General features: G+C 67.2%; 2 protein-coding genes across 2 annotated transcripts; both read right to left on the bottom strand.

Moving 5' to 3' along the window:
* Positions 1–1,024: 1,024 nt before the first annotated feature.
* Positions 1,025–16,321, bottom strand: INSRR (insulin receptor related receptor). The gene is made up of 25 exons (XM_086478203.1): positions 16,102–16,321; positions 15,071–15,141; positions 14,873–14,876; positions 14,511–14,579; positions 8,187–8,738; positions 6,892–7,204; positions 6,660–6,802; positions 6,372–6,516; positions 6,071–6,285; positions 5,875–6,001; positions 5,488–5,726; positions 5,237–5,404; positions 4,956–5,145; positions 4,786–4,827; positions 4,420–4,685; positions 4,133–4,269; positions 3,761–3,926; positions 3,162–3,270; positions 2,959–3,029; positions 2,357–2,586; positions 2,168–2,278; positions 1,894–2,053; positions 1,677–1,806; positions 1,462–1,596; positions 1,025–1,289 (listed from the first exon to the last, which is right to left on the bottom strand). Exons 1-25 carry the CDS (start codon positions 16,319–16,321, stop codon positions 1,025–1,027), a joined length of 4,278 nt encoding a protein of 1,425 aa, XP_086334329.1.
* On the bottom strand, positions 13,153–14,504 carry LOC147413523 (death-associated protein kinase 2-like; the record flags this gene model as incomplete). Its single annotated transcript, XM_086478456.1, has 6 exons — positions 13,153–13,183; positions 13,309–13,357; positions 13,560–13,689; positions 13,880–14,018; positions 14,134–14,355; positions 14,473–14,504. Coding segments are annotated over 6 exons (603 nt in total), but the record flags the coding sequence as incomplete, so codon positions are not given.
* Positions 16,322–17,864: the final 1,543 nt, after the last annotated feature.

Below are 17,864 nucleotides of genomic sequence, written 5' to 3'. Positions count from 1 at the left end.
CCTGGGTCCCCATCCCCACCTGGCTGCTGCTTGTCCCCGAGCCCACCCCAAAGCCCTTTGAGGGGTGGCTCATCCCTGTGCTGAGTTTAGCACGGTCTCAGCCTGCATTTCCCCCTCGCCGTGGCTCAGCCCCGGGCCCATCTCTCACACCAGCACCAAGTGGCCCCCATGGGGCCATGTTTCCCCCCCGGGATGACCCCCCAATGACACTCCGCTGGGCTCCCCCCCAGCAGAACGAGCAAGTGGCTGCCGCCCTCCACATCCTCCCAGATTCCGCTGCTTTGACGTTTTTCCCCAGAAACGCCCCCGGTTTGGGCACCGCAGGGCAAAGCCGCAGCCGAGGTGCAGAGGAAGCAGAGGGGACTGACGGGGGGGCAGTGGAAAGCCCCTTGTGCTGCCCCCCCTCCCCCAGCACCCCCACAAACCAGGCACTGCCACGGCTGGGCTTCGTCCCCCCCCTTTATTCATGTTCATGCCACGGCCACAGCTTGGAAGTGAAGACTCTTCCGCGGACCAGCACGGCCCTGACACTGGTCCCAGTGCCAGGGACCAGGGGGAGGCATGAGGGCAGCCCCAGCCATCTCCCGCTGCAGGGCTGCCCCGTGCCTCAGTTTCCCCACCTGTAAAAGGCTGGAGGGGTGTCACGCTACTGACCTGTTTGCTGGGCGGCGGCAGAAGCAGGTTGGTGGGGGGACCCCAAACCCCTCTCCCCACCCCCCAGACCCCCATTCCCTCCCCCCTCCCCCAAAAAAATAAGGAAAGACCAGAGTGGTCTTGTCCCAACCAGCAGCCCCCTGCTCCCTCCCCCCCCCCACCTTGGGGCACCCCGATTTATTCCCAGGGGAAATGCACCCCACGGAGCACCCTCGCTTCGCCTGCCACCCCCTTCCCAAGGCACCCGCTCCTCGGCCGAGCCCTTGGAAGCAATAAATAAAACAGGGTGCAGGGGGTGTCCCAATAGTGGGGGGGGGTGGCTAGAGGGTGCAGAGTCCGTCGCGGGTTTGAGGCCACCCCGGGGTGAGACTCAGGCCGTCCCATTGGGGAGCCGGCCGGGGCTGCCGTCCTTGCGGGTGGGCAGGGGGGATGCGGGGGGCTCGTCCTCCCCGGGGGACGGATCCGTCTCGGCGTCGGAGGTTTCGCCCGAGCCGCGCCGGCGGTTCTCGGGGCTGTAGAAGAAGGAGAGGGTGCGGAAAGCGGGAGCCATGTGGTCCTTGATGTTCTCCAGGAGCTGGATGAAGGAGGGACGCTGGCGCGGGTTCTGCTGCCAGCACAGGCACATCAGCTCGTGGCTGCGGGAGAGAGGGCGCCCGCTGGGTTTGGGGGGCCCCAGCACCCCACGGCCATCCCAACGCCGCAGAGCCCAGAGGCCAGGGTGATGGGCTTGGTGCCAACTTCCCCCCCGCCCCCAGCCAGGAGGGTGAGGGTCTGGGGCGGGGGGGGGTGTCTCCCTCCACCACTCACAGCTTGTCAGGGCAGTTTTCGGGGCGCTCCAGGACGCCGTTGTCCATGACGAAGCGCAGGACCTGCTCGTTGGACATGCCCTGGTAGGGCTGCTCGGCCAGCGTGGCGATCTCCCACAGCACCACACCGAAGGACCTGCCGGCACGCTGCCGGTCAGCTGGGGGACATCCCCCAAATCCCCGCCCCCACCGGGCTCCCCCCAGCCCGACACCTACCAGACGTCGGACTGCGTGTTGAAGATGCCATCCTTGAGCGCCTCGGGGGACATCCAGCGGACGGGGAGCAGCCCCTTGCCTCCTTTCCGGTAATAATCCGTCTCGTAGATGTCCCGGGTCATGCCAAAATCTGGGGGAGGAGGAAGAGGAGGAGGAAGTCATGAGCACAGAGAGGTGCGGGGGCTGGCAGCGAGCCTGCCCACCGCTGCCCACCCACCTCCGATCTTGACGGTGAAGTCCTCGGACACCATGCAGTTGCGGGCAGCCAGATCCCGGTGCACGAACTTGTTGGCGTTGAGGTACGCCATGCCGTCGGCGATCTCCCCCGCCATCTGGATCATGTCCTTGAGCGACGGCGGCGGCAGCCCGGGGTTGTTCTGCACCGTGCACAGAGGGTCGGGGCTGGGACACACACACACTGGGACCCCCTCGGGAATGGGGCGGGCATCCCTTCGCCCGTGGGGCCCTGCGGCGCCCGGCCAGCCCCTCACCTCAGCCTCAGGTCTGAGCGAGCGCAGGTAGCTCTTCAGGTCCCCACGTGTCATCAGCTCCATGATGACCAAAGCTGGCTGGCCCTGGGACACGACGCCGAGCAGACGGACCTGAGGGGACAAAGAGGGGTGGCACGGGAGTGGCCAGTCCCTCCATGTCCCCTCCCTCCCCCTCGGCCGCCCGCCTACCACGTGGTGGCACTTGAAAGCTTTCATGACTGAGGCCTCGTTGAGGAACTCGATGCGCTCCCTCATGGTGGCCAACTCGTTGACTGTCTTCAGGGCCACCTTGGTCTCCTCGCCCTCGGAGACCAGCCCCACCGCCAGCCCCTCATACACCATCCCGAAGGAGCCCTGCCCCAGCTCCCGGATCACTGTGATCTTCTCCCGCGACACCTCCCACTCATCAGGCATGTACACTGCAGAGCGAGGGGGGACCACCCCATCACTGTCACCATCCCCATCCCCATCCCTATCTCCATCCCAACCCCATTTCCATCATCCCTTTCTTCACCTCCATCTCCATCACTGTCACCATCCCCATCACCATCCCCACCCCATCCCCATCCCTATCTCCATCTCCACCTCCATCATCCCTTTCTCCACCTCCATCATCCCTTTCTCCACCTCCATCACCCCTTTCTCCACCTCCATCACCAACCCCATCTCAATCCCCATCTCAATCCCCATCTCCATCCCCATCCCCATCCCCATCCCCATCCCCATCCCCATCCCCGCCAGCATGGCCCCAGCAGGACCCCACGGGGACACCCCTGCCCATCCTGACATACTGTCCGAGGCACTGAAGTACTCAGGGTTGACGGAAGCGTAGAGGGTCCCGCTGGGGTACCCGTCGTTGCTCCTGCGAGGGGTGGGCATCACTCAGAGAACGGGGGACGAGGACACAATGCCACCTCCCCACGACCCCTGCCCAGCCCTGGCTCAGCTGGATCCAGCCCCAGCCCAGTGCCGGGGGTGCAGGGGGGGTCACTACCTCTTCTTGTTGTAGAAGAAGACGAAGACGGCGAGGCAGGAGATGAGCACCATGAGGATCACGGGCATGACGGTGAGCAGGACGTAGAAGCTGCCGGACTCCTCCTCGGCTGCCGGGAGCAGGCGGCCGTGGGCCAGGGCCTGGGCACTCATCCCACCCCACAGGTTGCAGGGACACTTGTCCCACCACCACCGCTGGGCCAGATTGGGGGTGCCACCAGCTCCCCAGGCCAGCAGCACCCACTGATCTCTGGGTGTCCCTGTCCCAGAGCATCCCCCAGTCCCCTAGATCCCAAATCCATCAGCATTCCCTGATCCTCCAGTGTCCCAATCCAGCAGCATCCCCCATCTTCAGCGTCCTGGCCCAAGAGCATCCCCTGATCCTCTCATTCTGGTCCAGCAGCATCCCCCAGTCCCGCCAGCTCCCCAGTTCAGGAGCATCCCCCATCTTCAGCATCCCAGTTCAGGAGCATCCCCTGTCCACCAGTATCCCCCCCAATTCCACAGTGCCCTGATCCAGCAGCACCCCCTGACCTCCAGCTGCAGCATCCCCTCCCTGCCTGCCCCGCGGCTGGGGACCCCACTGTCCCCTGCAGGTACCTGGCCCCAGGATGTAGAACTTGACGAGCCCCGTCCACGAGCCGTTGCCGGCCAGCGAGGTGGCCCGGACCTTGGCCGAGTAGTTCCCCGGCTGGAGCAGGGCCAGGTGGACCCCCCCGTACTTGGAGTAGCGATGACGGGAGACGCAGACGACAGTGGTGACCTCCTGGGGAGGGACAATGCAGGGGTGGCAAAGGGGGCTTCATCCCCCCCGCAGCCAAGCACAGGCCTTGGGGGAGGGAGGTGAGACGGGATGGGATGGGATGGCATCGGATGGGATAGGACAGGACGGGACAGGACGGGATGGGATGGGATGAGTGCTGTGTCAGAGCTGGCAGGGCTGGGCAGGGGGTGCGGTGGGGGGGTCCTCACCTCGCTCTCACGGCTGTACTTGATCTCATACTTGAGGATGAGCCCGTTGGGGTTCCTGGGCTCTTCCCAGCGCAGCAGGACGCTGTTTTTACCGGCCGGCTCCCACGTGACTTTGCTGGGAATGTTGTCAGCTTGGACTGGAGAGGGGCACAGAGAGGGTCAGCTCCTGGGGGCATCACCCAGACCCCGACCCGCTGCCGATCCCCCATCTCAAAGGCACCAGGACCCCGGAGCATCCCAGCATCGCCGAGGCAGGGTTTGGGATGGGGGAGGCTGCCGGGACGTACGCTCGGGCATGGTTCTGGCAAAGACGAAGGTGGCGGCGCTGCAGCCCACGGTGTGCGCGGCGTGGTTGCAGGCGTGGATGTCGATGCGGTACTCGGTGAAGTGGCGCAGCCGCGACAGCACCGCCCGGTCACGCACCACCTTGTCCTCGAAGATCTGGAAGTCAGGTTTGGGCTCGCCCCCGGCGCGGCTCGGGGCCGGCGGCTCTGCCGAGGAGGCGTTGGCCGGGGATGTGACGGCCACGACGTTCCTGCGCCGCTTCGGGGTCCTGTGGGAGGTGGGGACAGGAGGGGGTTGGAAGCCTGGGTTGTTCCCCAAAATCGAGCACAGGAGGGGAGACCCTCTGTCCTTGTGTGGTCCTCGCTCACCTCTGCGGGTTCTTGTTGATGGACGTCACCTTCCAGGGTGGCCTGAGACAGCGGGAAATTGGTTAAAGGATCTGCCAGGAGCAACCACCAGACCCTCCATCCAGGGCAGACCCACATACGCAGCCTGGGGGAGACCCCCCTTGACATGGAACCCCCCCCCCGGACAGCACCTGGGGATGATGATGGAGTTGTGGAGGAAGTTCTCGAACTTCTTCTGGAAGGACTCAGCTTCGCCCTCCATGCGGAGCTGCCCGTCGGCAGGGCGGCAGGGGCAGCACCGCTCCTCGGCGTCCTGCTCCACCTCGGGACCGTCCCCATCCCCGAAGCGAGTGTCCGCGCTGCTGGTGGGCAGCTTCAGCCCTGTGGGCAGAGACGGGCAGGGCTGGCAGCGTCCTGCCGGCGTCCCCGGCGGCCGTGCTCCTCCTGCCTGCCCTGCCCTGCCCTCCCTCACCCTTGTGGCAGTAGTCGTTGACGTAGAGCTCCATGTCCTCGGCCAGCTGCTGCCACAGCACCAGGTAGTAGGTGATGTTGCCGTTGCGCTGCGTCGGCGGCTTCCAGCGCACCACGATGTGGGAAGAGGAGTTGGACATGGAGATGACATCCCGGGGAACCGTCGGGGCTGGGCAGACGCGGGGGTGTCAGTCCGTCTGTAGGGGTGGGGGGCACCACGGGCATCCCCGGCCCCCCTCGCCAGCCCCTTACCCGCCGGCATGGTGCGGATGTAGACCACCTCGCTCTGCGCCCCGTAGTTGCGCCCTTCCTCGGCGGTGGTGAGGGTGATGGCGCGGACGAAGATGGCGTATTGGGTCCAGGGGCGGAGGTTGAGCAGGGTCACCCCCGGCTCCTGCTCGCTGCTGAGCGGCAGCTCCACGTCCAGCACGTTCCAGCTCTGCGCCCCGCAGGCGTCCTGCCCCACGTATTCTGACACATTCTGGAAGGGTCTGCCCCATACCGGGTGTCGGAGGGGGTCCTGGGACCCCCTCCCCAGACACACGACCCCCCTGAGATCCACCAGCACACAAGGACACCATGGGCTGGGGTCTCCAAGGCCTCGACAAAGGGGACAAGTGGGGGACAGGGACCACTTACGACTCCTTGTAGTAGACGATGAAGCTGAGGAGGTCCCGGTACTCGGGGGGCCGGTACCGCTCCCATTTGAGGAAGATGCGGTCGGACTCGGTGACGTTGGAGATGAAGCGCAGGGTCTGGGTCTTGCCTGGGGAGAAGAGGCAGGGTTCGGGCAGGGGGTCACGGCGCTGCTGGGTGTCCCCGTCCCCATACTCACAGGACGCCCTGTCCCCGTTGGTGCGGGGGTTGATCTCCGCCTTGTTCTGCCGCCCCTTGGTGCCCGTCACCTCCTCCATGCGGTAGATCTCGGCCAGGCACAACTTGGGGTTGAAGGCGAAGTACATCTTGCCCACAGGGATGGAGAGGACATGGTGGCTCCAGTCCCAGAGCTGCTGCAGGTTCTGGTTGTCCAAGACATATAGGGTGTAATTCCTGGAGGAGGAGACAGGAACAGAGGCAGGTGGGCACAGGCACCCCCAAAGCCACGTGTGTCCCCCGAACCCGCACCCCGTCCTCACCCGTCCACCATGGAGTCGCCACGGATCAGCTTGAGGTTCTTGAAGAAGGACAAGGAGACGAGGGCGAAGGAGTGCTTGATCTTCAGGAAACCCGTGATGGTCTCGATGAGCCCCAGGCTGCTCTGCAGCTCCGAGGCCAGGTTATCTGGGGACAACCCACTGGCATGAGCTCAGGAAGGGGGGTACCCCCCATTAACGCACCCTGCAAGGGAAAAGACCCCCATCCTTCACCCCCCTGCGCCCCACGGCAGCTCTCCCGCCCCAGGGGGGGCCGGATCCGGCACTCACAGCCCCGGCGGATGTTCACGATGAGGTTGCCCTCGACGAGGGTGCAGCCCCCCAGCTCCTGCGCCGCCCGCGTCGAGTCGATGGTCTTGGTGCCCACCTTGCACTCCTTGGGGCACAGCCCCTCGCACTTGTGGCAGAAGATGCTGCGGGCAGGAGGACGAAAACAGGAGGTGAGCCAGGCGCCGTGCCACCACCGTGCCCGTGCCGGGGTGGCACCGGGGACCCCCCACACCTGCTCTCGTTCCTGGTGTATCCCGAGGGACACTCGGAGAGGCACTGCCGCTGGTGGATGACGAACTTGGAGGCGTCGCGGGGGTTGTGGGAGACCTTGCGCAGGCTGGCGCAGTACTCGGCGGTGACGCAGCGCCAGCCCTCGTACTCGTAGGTGCGGGGCGGGCAGGAGGGCAGGCAGTGCCCGTTGAAGTGGAAGTGGCGGCAGGCGACGCAGGCCCGGTTGTCGCGGGGTCGTCCGCAGCCCCCCAGGCACTCGGCGTGGCAGCACTCGCCCGCTGCCGTGCACGCCGAGCCCGCGCCGCACGGGCACACTGCGGGGACAGGGACGGCGCCGTGGGCGAGGGAAATCCTGCGGGCGCAGATCGCCCGGTGCCGGGGCAGCACGGCGGGGGCAGGGGGTCCGGGGTTCGCGTGGAGGGGGAGAGGGAGGGGGTGGGAAGGGCTGGGGGGGGGGGGCTGCTGACACCCTGCGGCTCTGAAGGGCAAGGGGAGAGGGGTGGAGGGACGGAGGGAGAGATGGAGTGATGCAGGGATGGAGGGATGAAGGGGTGCAGGGAGGGATGGAGGGGTGAAGGGATGAAGGGATGGATGCAGGGATGCAGGAAAGGATGGAGGTATGCAGAGATGGAGAGAGGGACACAAGGATGATGTGATGGAAGGATGGAGGGATGAAGGGAGGGAGGGAGGGAGGGAGGGAGGGATGGAAGAAGAGATGCAGGGACAGATGGAGGGATGCAGGAACGGGCAGAGGAATGGCGGGATGGCCAAACGGCGAGCGGACGGACGAGCAGGTGGGTTGATGGGCGGGTGCTGGGCGGGTGGCCAAAGGGCCGCGCGGGTGGACGGCAGGACAGACGGATGGATGGATGGGACGAGGTTCAGCCCATGCTGAGCCCCAGCTGCCCGGTGCAGCCGGTGCCGGGGCAGCAGCCGAGGTTACAGCCCCGATAAGGATCTGTGTTTATAGTATAGATTTCATTACCAGGTCTCCTGTTTACAGCAAACGAGCCCGGGAGGGGCCCGTATTTACCTCGCCGCTGGGAAAACACGGCAGCGGGGGGCTGGCCTCTCCTCCGGAGGATGATACAGTGCGGATCCGGTTACCCCCACCACGCCGCCGACGCGGCACGCTCCCAGCGGCAGGGGAGCCACAGCCACGTGCTGGGGCCTGCCGTCCCCTTGCAGCTCCAGCAGCCTTCCCCGGTGCCCTCCCAGTTTCCCCTACAGTCACAAACCGGCACCGTCCCAGCAAAGCTAGCCGGCACGATCGAGCCCCGCGCTGCCGGCACCCACCTTTCTGGCAGTAGCTGGAGGTCCAGCAGCGATACTCCAGCTGCCCGTTGACGCTGGTCTGCGCACACGGCTTCTCCACATCCAGGATGCCCGGGCAGACGTCGGCGCACTCTTCGGCCAACTTATTGCCGACGATGTAGGTGTTGTCCACGGCGTCGGGCAGCAGCAGCCCCCAGTCGATGGTGGAGAGGTGGCAAAGCTCCTGGTTGCGCTCGATGCGGACCGAGCCGCGCAGGACGTGGCCCAGGCTGTGCAGCCCCACGTCCCGCAGATGCGGCATCTCGAAGATGACCAAGGCGTAGCTGAAGAAGAGGTTGGTGCCGCGGATGACGGAGAGGTTGGGGAAGAGATCCCGCAGGCTCTCCAGCCCGTAGACGCGGAAGAGGAGCAGGTACTCGGTGATCATGAGCAGGCGAGGGAAGCTGAGCCCCCGAAAGTCCTCGGCGCCCGTGGTGAACATCAGCAGGATCTGCAGGTTGCCCTCGATGATGGAGCAGTTCTCCAGCTTCTGGAGCTGGGAGACGTCGTTGCGGATGTCCATGCTGCCGCAGACTGGGGTGGCGAGAGGGGGACACCCCATGGGCAGCAGCGACGGGGCAGCTGCACCCCCTTCCCTGTCCCCCCCACCCCCACCCAGGGATCCCCCCGCTGCGCCCATCGCTGGGGCCGCAGTGGTGCTCGAGGGGGTTTCCCAGCCCGGCGCTGCCTGTCAGATGCGGCTGCGGTTGGCTCGGGCTGTCGGGGAGACGCGAGAGGCTCTGACAGGCAGCCGGCGCGCTGCGGCTCTCCGGGGCACGGCGCGTCCGTCAGCGCGGCGAGCAGTGACGCTAACGAGGTCTGGCTTCCCAGGGCCGCCGTCTCGCCCCATCTCAGCCCCAGGACCGCGTCCCAGCCCCACTGCCTGCCCCGGGGGGCTCCGGCTGGGGGCACAGAGGGCTTTCCCCCTTCCCCATGTTGTGGTTACCCAGCGGGCCGGCAGCTCCCGCAAGGTGGTTCCCATTAACTCCCCAGCACAGTACCCGGGTGGCTAACGGGGCACGCGAGGCTACTGTGGTCACCCACGCGGCACAGCCCCGGCGGTGGGTTTGCTGTGCCAGCGCTTTTCCACCCGGACCCTGGCAGGGAGCGGGAGCACCGGGGGCAGCAAGGGGCCGAGCATCTCCCGCTTCCCGGGGCTGCGAGAGCCGGGACAGCTTCCCACTGGCGGCATCCCCGGACTGAAACTTCACGCCGAGATACAGTGGAAAGAAACCGCCGAGATCCCGGCGAGGGATTTACTGTAAACACCCGGAATCAACCCAGCCAGCTCGGCGTGTACCCTAAACACCAGGCAACGCCGGCACCCCAGCTCGACCACCCACACCACGGAGACCCGCCGGCTGGCACACGGCACATGGCTCGCCGGTGGGGTCTAGGTCCCGGCAGGGGTCTGGGTGTGTGGTTCTCCCCCCCGTCTGTCCTCAGCCAGCCCAGGCCGGCGGCTCGTGGCCACGTCCTGGTGAACGCGTGCCCGGCGGTGTTTTTCCCCTCACTCCTTAACCGTGGGCACCGTGGGCCAGGCAGCTGCCCGCGGCGGCAGGGTCACGCAGGCAGGGGAGTGCTGCTGACCCCCAGCCCCGCACCGGGGCTCGGCCCTTTGCAGGGGGCTGGTGACAGCCAGGGTGAGCCCTGTCCCCCACCCGGCGGAGATATGGGGGTCCCCTCTGGGGACTGGACTGGCCGTTGGTGCAGCACCAGCAGCCCCGGGGGTTACAGCCCCCGCTGCCACCGTCACCCTCCCTGACCTTGGCAAAGTCACCCCATCCCTCTGCCGCACAAAGGTCCCCCTGGGGGGACAGGGAGGGGACAGGGGTCCCAGGAGGGAGCAGACACAGCAAGACGCCTCCCCCAGGCAGCTCTCGGCACAGCCCCAGCACCCAGAGATTTCACCCCCCTCCTCCATCGCTCCCACTCCCCCTCCGCCCCAGCACAGCCCCTGGGTGCTCGGGGAAACTGAGGCACAGGGCAGTGGGGAGAGGGGAAGGCAGGACAGACTGACAGACCCCGAACCCAGCCCTCCTGGTGCCCCCAGCTCCTGCCAGCCAGCGGAGCTGAGGCGTGAGCCCAGATGTCCCCCACCACGGCCGCAAGAGCCGGGACCCACCGCCGCCTCCCCACCCCTCCGCGCCGCCCCCTCCCCACCATTTTCCAGCCCCAGCTACGATTTTCTGCCATCCCAGCACCCGGCAGGGCCGAGCGATTGACGGCCCCAGCTCCAGCCGAGCCCCTCCACCCCCCACCCCACTCCCCCTCTTCCCTTCCCACCAGTGTAGGGGGGGGGGGGTCCCCTGCTTTGCCCCTCTTGCCCCAGACTGAGGTGGGTCCACAGCGTACAGGGGGAAAACTGAGGCAGGGAGGATCAAAAGAGCTTTGCCTCGGGGTTTGGCTATTGCAAGCCCCCAGGGGCATCGCCACACAGCCCCTCTCCCTCCCCCCCAGATCTGCCCACTGACCCCAAGCCAGTGCCCCCCACCCCGCTCCCAGGCACTTACTTTCGGAGGGAGCCCGCACGGGGGGCAGCGGGGGGGCACCGAGGACCAGCAGCGTCACCCCCAGCCTCAGGGCACCCAGCGCCCTCGTCGCCATCCCCAAGCGGGACCTCCGGGGTCCCGTCCTCGTCCCACCTCGGGTCCCGCTGCGCCGTGTCCGGCCTCGTACGCCGTGTCCGGCCGGCCCTGCCCACGGACACCCACGGCACGCCGGGACAGGGGTGGCCACCGCAGCCCTCGCCCCGCTCCCGCGGCCCCTTCACTTTTGTTTTCGGCTGCTGCACACTAAATATTTAGCCTGACAACTGTCAGGGCCAAGGCCAGGGCTTGTTTGGGAAATAGAGAGGGGGAAAACAAGGCAGCACCCCCCCCCGTGCTGGAGCGGGCTGGGAAGGAAGGGCTGCCTCCTGCCTCAGTTTCCCCAGTTGGAGCGGGAGGATCCAGGTTGCTTTGGGGTGGGGATGCCAAGAACGCAGCCACGAACTGACAGAGACACACATACCCCCCACCCCGGAGTGACGCAGAGGGGACAACTCAAGGGTCACCCCCTCGTTGCAGCATGGAGCCAGGGTGCCAGGACCCCACGTCCCCAGAGTCCCCGGCAGCCAGCCCTGCAGCGAGGAGGAGGAGCGGGAGGAAGCTGCGGGCTGCTGCAGATGCAGGAGAGGAGGATGGACGAGGGGGAGAGGTTTATTTCTCACACTGGGGCCGAGCACGGGTGAGGGTCCCAGCCGCGGGGCAGCCCCCACCCCAAAGCAGCCGACACCTGGGGGGCAGGAGGAAGGGGGGGGTGCTGCCCCAGTGACCCTCCAGCACCATGGAACTGGGACCACTAAGGGCAGACAGTGCTCCTGCCCCCTGGGATGGGGAGAGTGGGGGGACCCGCAGGGCTCCTCTCATGGGATGGTCCCTCTGGGGGGGGTTCCGTGTCCTTTGGGGGGGGTGGGGGGCTCAGGAGCAGCTGCTTCTCCGCCGGCGCAGCAGCGTGACGGGGTGGCTGCCCTCCTCCTCCTGGTCGCTCTCGCAGCGGCGCTGGGGGCACAGGGGGGGGCTGAAGAGCAAGGACACGAACCCACTTCCCAGGGAGAAGACCCCTCAGGGGCGAGAACCCCCCCCAGGGGCAAGGAATCCCCCCTTAGAGGAGAACACACCCCCCCCAAAAAGAGAGGGCATCCCAGGTGGGGACACCCCATTGCACAGCCCCTGCACAGGCCCCTCCCCCTGCTCCTCCATTTGGGGGGTCAGGCCCCCCAAGTCCTTTCTCCCCCAGCCCATGCCTGCGGGGGCTGGGGGGTGGGCAGGGTGGGGCTGGGGTCTCCTGGCCGCTCACCAGCTCCTCGTCCTCCTTCCTCAGGCCGCAGAGCAGCCGCATGCGGCAGAGCCGGTTGCAGGCAGACACCATGTTGTAGGAGAGCTGGGGGGGCAGGAGGGTGGGGGTCCGAGCCAGGGGTCGCTCCCCTCCTCTGCCCCCCCAACCCCCCTCCCCCAGCAGTCCTACATCCCCCCACAACACAGACCCCCAGGACGTGACCAGCCCCGGGATGGAGCAACAACCGCAGCTCCCCAAGGACCCCATGGGTGGTGGGACCCCATGGGTGGTGGGACCCTGCTGCTGGTGCCCCCCACTTCACCCCAGGGCCGGGGCTCCCGTCACCTTCCACTTCCTCCGAGCGTTGAACTTGCGGAAGTTTTTCATGTTGATGGAGGAACGGCTCCGGTTCGCCGCCTGCTTCCGGCTCAGGGGCTGCCGGGGGGCGAGGACACGGCGTCGGCACCGTGCCCCCACCCCACTCCTGGGGGTCCGGCACCCACCCCCCCTGCCCGTCCCTCTCACCTTGATCCAGGGATGGAGCAGGCACTCGGCCGCCGTCATGCGGTGCCTGCAGCACAGAGGGGTGCGGTGGCGGAGGGCGGTGGGGGTCCCGGCCCCGTACACCCACCGCGGGGATGGGGATGATGGAGACAGGGATGGGGATGGGAGGGGGATGATGGAGATGGGATGGGGATAATGGAGATGGTATTGGGATTGGAACGGGGAGAGATTGGGGTGGGATACTCATAGGGTGGGATGGAGATGGGAATGGGGATAGGATGGGGATGGAGAATGGGATGGGGATGGGTTGGGATGGGACAGGGACAGGGATGGAGGCTCACCCTGGCTCCTTCACCAGCAGCTGCCGGATGAAGTCCTTGGCCATCTCGGAGGTCTGGCTGAAGCAGCGCTCCTCGAACTCGTAAGCACCGGCCACAACGTTGGAGAGGGTCTCAGCGTCCGTCTCACCCTGGAAGGGGGACAAGCCGCTGAGCCTGCGGGGACACGACAGAGCCACTGAGTGCCGGGACAGCACCAGCTCGGCCACCCCAGCACCCGGGCTCGGCCACACCGTGGTGTCCCCGTGCCTCAGTTTCCCCCGGCCGCAGGGAGCGTCGCCCCGTACTCACAGGATGTAGGTGATGACTCCGACACTCCTGAAAGGCAGAGGTGGGGGTCAGGTGCTGCCCTCCTCGGGGTCTCCCCCCAGTGCCCCGCAGCACCCAAGGGTGCCCGCCCACCCCCTGGCTCGGCCCATCGCCCCCGGATCCCCGCTCCTCACCACATGTCGGTCGCGGAGCTCAGCGGCTCGTAGTTGATCACTTCGGGAGCTGGGGGTGAACGCAGAGCCGAGGGGGAGGGACAGGGACATTAGAGGAGACGCCACCACCCCGGCCACCTCCCACCCTGCGCACCCTGGAGGTCCCATCCCCACCATGGGGGTCCCTTTGCCACAGCCCCACAGAGCATCCCAGCTGCACCCCACGGAGCAGGGCTGCTCCGGGACCCCCCAGGGACCCCCCGGCCCCGTACCGATGTACTGCGGGGTCCCGCAGAGGCTCTTGAAGGTGACACCGTCCTCCAGGCGCTGGGCCAGCCCAAAGTCGATGATCTTGATCTGGGGCTTGGGGACGTCCTTCTCCTGCAGCATGATGTTCTCGGGCTGCGGGGATGGGGACGGGCACGGTGGGGTGACCGGGGGGTGCCGGGATCTGCCGGCAGGCGCTGCACCGGAGAGGGCAGCAGCACCCTGGGATGCACCCGGAGAGGGCACCAGGGCTGTGGCTGGTGGAGGGGGGGGATGTAGCCCTTGGATCCCCCGAGGAGCAAGGACAGGGGGTCCCCAGGGGCACCTTGAGGTCGAAGTGGGCGATGTGGCGGGCGTGCAGGTAGTCCACCCCGCGCAGGATCTGTCCCAGGAACTCGATGGCCTCCTCCTCCGACAGCATCTCCTTCTCCGCGATGAAGTCGAAGAGCTCCCCGCCGCCGATCCTGCGCAGGGGCGAGGGCGGGGCGAGGACGCGGTGAGCTCGGCCACCTCCAAAACAGGGCGCAAAAAGGGGACACTCGCGCCCCCCACCCCACGCCGGGATCCTCCCCAACTCACAGCTCCAGGACGAGCACCATCTCGGCTCTGCTGGCGAAGAGGTCGTGGAGCCGCATGATGTTGGGGTGGCTGAGCTGGCGGAGGATGGCGACCTCCCGCTCCACCTGCGCCCGCTCCAGCCCCAGGCGGCTGCCCCGGCATCGCCGCGTCTTCACAAACTTGGCGGCGTAGAAGGTGCCGGTGCTGCGTTCCCGGCATCGCTTCACCACGCCGAAGTGTCCGCTGCGGCGAGAAGCCAGGCTGGAGCACGGCCGGGCTGCCCACCACGCCGGGGCGGGGAGAACCCAGGCTGCCTTCAGCACCCCGGGCAGGCAGGATCCCCGCCTGCACCCCGCTCACCTGCCCAACTTCTCCAGCAGCTCGTACAGGTCCTCCACGTTGCCCGGGCTGAAGGTGGCCACCAGCCCCTCGCTCCTCGTAGCCCCCGGGGAGCCCCAGGCCGTATCCTGCGGGGATGCACCGGGACCTGAGCTCAGGTGCGGTGACGTGCCGGGACCCCCATCCCACGGAGAGCAGCACAACCCCCCCGGCACACACTAGAGGGGATTCTCCAGGGTCTAACACCGCGGCGGAACTCAGGTCCTGGCCGGCACTCCCAGTCCTCACTAAACTCTCCAGTACGTGGAAATTTGGGAACATTCACCCCTTGATCACGGCGGGCAGGAGCTGCTCAGGGGGCTCGGAAATGGGGCAGGGGCAGGCAGGGAGGGGTGTCACACCAGCCCCCCCTGCAACTCACTGCTCTGGGGAGGATTGGGGGGGTGCAAAATGCAGAGAAAAACTAACGTAGTTGTTTGGTTTTTTCTTTTAAAAAGGGGATTAAAACAAACATCTCCATGACCTCATCTGCGAGTCCCACCTGGTCATGCCCTGCAGCCCCCCGGCAGGGGACCCCACGTACGCAGCCCCAGATCTCAGCCCTTCGGCTGCAGCTCACCTGGGTGCTGTCAGCGGCAGCCCCCGGCCCCCCCCCAGCCAGGACCCCCGCCTGGCCGCCCTCGGCCATCACTGCAAAGACAAGAAAACACAGGGTGAGGGGGGAGAGGGGCTTGGGGTGGGGGACGACAGAGGGGCCCCACGGACGGCTCTGCTGGGCCAGCGACCTGCCTGCACCTTGTGGTCCTGGCAGAGCCCCCCCCAGCTCACCACACTGACAGCCAAGACCCATGAAGAGGGGGGGGGGGGGGGCAGCTCTCCTCCCCAGCAGCTCCAGGCCTCAAATCAGCCTCTTCCAGCTGCCGGCTCACACGGCAGCAGGCAAACACTGGGGCCCAACCCCTCTGTGCCTCAGTTTCCCCGGCTGTAAAGCTGGGCTAGTGATGCTCCAGCCCTCAGGGCAATCGGGACCAGCGGCTTTGCAGGGATGCGGAGCAGCACGGACAGGGGCTCTGAGCCCTGGCCTTGGGGCCACCTCGATGTCCCCCAGCGCTTTGTCCCTGGGAGCAGGAGGTTTCCCGGGGCGGCGCAGGCAGGAGGTCCTGGCTGCGGGGTTCAAGGCCAAGGGGAAAGGGATGAGGAAGGGGATATCGGCCAGAGGTGGGGTCCCCCCCACAGGAAAAACCGGCTTGATAAGGGAGCACGAGACCGCGATACGCTGCCCCCCTCCCAGCCGCCTTGGCTCGGCTTTAGCTCAGCAAAAAGGACGGCGGGGCCGGATCCTGCGCGGGTGCCCCCGCAGCCGGACACCAGTCCCCAACCTGTGCTTGGCCCGCTGGGATTTACCCCTCCCAAAGCCGGGGTGTACCCACTGCGAGGGGTTTGCTCCCCCCCCCCACCCCGCTTCTGGAATAGTCCCTGGGGTGGGACCCACATCCTGCAGCCTGATGGCGCGTCCCCGTTGCGCTGCACCAGTGGTTGCACCAAGCGGGGTCTCCTGTCCCCCCACGGCGGCCCTAAGGATCAGTGAGTGGTCCCCAAGCCTGGACCCCCTCGCTCACCCCTGCTGCCAGCCCAGCTGTGCCCCCTTACCCTCCCGTGCCTTCCTCCGCACCCAGCCGCACTCTCCCTCACTCCCCAGCCGGCCAGGGATGGGGGACGGCTGTGGCCCGCGGTGACAGCCCCGTGGCACCCCTGGGCTCGGCGGGAAGCCCCCAGGCAGGCACCGCTCGCCCCCGGTGCCGCGCAGGGCTGGCTGGTCCCCAGGCTCGTACGTGCGTGGGGGTGGCCGTGGCTGGAGCCAGGCCACCATCCCCGGTATGTGACATGGCCGCGGGGTCCAACACGCCACCCAGGGTCACGGCATGTCCGTTTGTCCCCTTATGGACACAAGAGACCTCGCCGGAGAGCCCCCCCCCCCCCCCCCCCCCCCGCTGCGCTGTGCTGCCCAGCTGCCTTTGCAGAGAGGGGAAACTGAGGCACGCGGGTGGCCCCACGCCACCACGGTGGCGCTCACGGCAGCAGGGGCTGGACCTGCGGGGGCTGCCTGTGCCGTCTCACTGCATCCCGCCACTGGGGCTGGGCTGGGCTGGGCGGCCGCACCGAGCAAACACCCCCCTGGCATCAACCTGGGCAGAAAACGGGCTCCCAGGGGAATGACCTCGCAGGTGCCAAAAGGCACCGCAGGACCCCAAAACTCCCTGCCCCTGCACCGGGACAGACGCCAGCACGCCAGAAGGGAGCCAACACCCCTTACCTCCACACGAGGGTCCGGGTCACTGCGCACAGCTCCAGCCTTCCTCCAGCAAACCCCGGCAGTGCCAGGCTTTTCCTCGAAGTCCTGGTGTTTCCCAGGAAGCTGGGGCAGGATCTGGCCGCCGGCCGGCTGCGGCTCGGAAGGAGAAAAACTCTCCACGTTCCTCCTCCTCCCGAGATCTCTTGAGAAATCCCCCCACGCTGTCCCTGTGGGCAGCTGCAGAGAGGAGCTGGAAAAGGCCTTTTAGGGACAATTCCCAGCGTTTCCAGCACCTCAGCTCCTCAAGGAGCGGCTAGGACCTGGTGGGGTGAGCCACTGGCGCCCGACGTCCCCCTCGCCGATGTCCCCTCGGTCAGTGTCCCCCGGCCGCTCGACGCCCGTAAACGTGAGGATTGCAAACAGGAAACCTGCCTGACAGATAAAAATATTGTGCAGTGGCTGCTGGAGGGGAAGCGGAGCCGGAGGGTGTGAAGGTAGCGGGGAGGGACGGGTTTCTTAAGGTGGAGAGAGCCGGGGCTGGCACTGCACCGCGTGCCGGTGGATGCCGGGGGCCACCGGGCACCGTCCAGCGCGCAGAGCCACCACCCAGAGCGCCCCATCCCTGTCCTGGCACGACGGAGGAGCCAACCCCATCCCTAATCCCTGCTCTAATCCCTCATCCCGGCCACCTCTGGGGTGCAGCCGGGTTGGCACCGTTCTCGCTGCGGGGCCAGACGGAGCCTGGCACCACCAGGAGGGAGCGTTGTGGCCGGCACGCAGCAGAGCCAGCGGCCGCCGCGTTTCCCAGCTGGGCTCACCCCCCCGTTTGCCGCGCCGGTGCCCCCAGCACGTCCCGGCATGTGCCCGGCTCCAGGAGCCAGTGGGGAGAAGGGCACCGCAGCCAGAAGATGAGGAAGGGAAGTGGTGCCGGATCCCACCGTGCCAGGAACCGAATCCCGGCTCATGGCATGACGCTGGGCCAACCGAGCCCCACTGCCCCCGCGCCCAGTGACACGAGAGCCCGGGGTGGCACAAAGAGCCCTTGGCAGGTGCGGACGCGCCAGCGGGCGGGTGGCCGGAGCCCCCTCCTTGCCACAGCCCAACCCATGCCAAGAGTTGC

Source organism: Leptosomus discolor, chromosome 26 (genome assembly GCF_034619465.1).
Source record: "Leptosomus discolor isolate bLepDis1 chromosome 26, bLepDis1.hap2, whole genome shotgun sequence".
In the NCBI taxonomy this organism is placed as follows: Eukaryota; Metazoa; Chordata; class Aves; order Leptosomiformes; family Leptosomidae; genus Leptosomus; species Leptosomus discolor.
The sequence above is the reverse complement of the archived record's forward strand: the minus strand, read 5'-3'. Positions and strand labels throughout refer to the sequence as shown.

Coding starts and splice junctions, on each gene's coding strand:
- INSRR (XM_086478203.1), bottom strand. CDS start 16,321: ATGGTGGCCTGGCTCCAGCCACGGCCACCCCCACGCACGTACGAGCCT. Junction 15,142..16,101: donor GCGGAGGAAGGCACGGGAGG/GTAAGGGGGCAC, acceptor TTGTCTTTGCAG/TGATGGCCGAGGGCGGCCAG. Junction 2,279..2,356: donor CTTTCAAGTGCCACCACGTG/GTAGGCGGGCGG, acceptor TTGTCCCCTCAG/GTCCGTCTGCTCGGCGTCGT.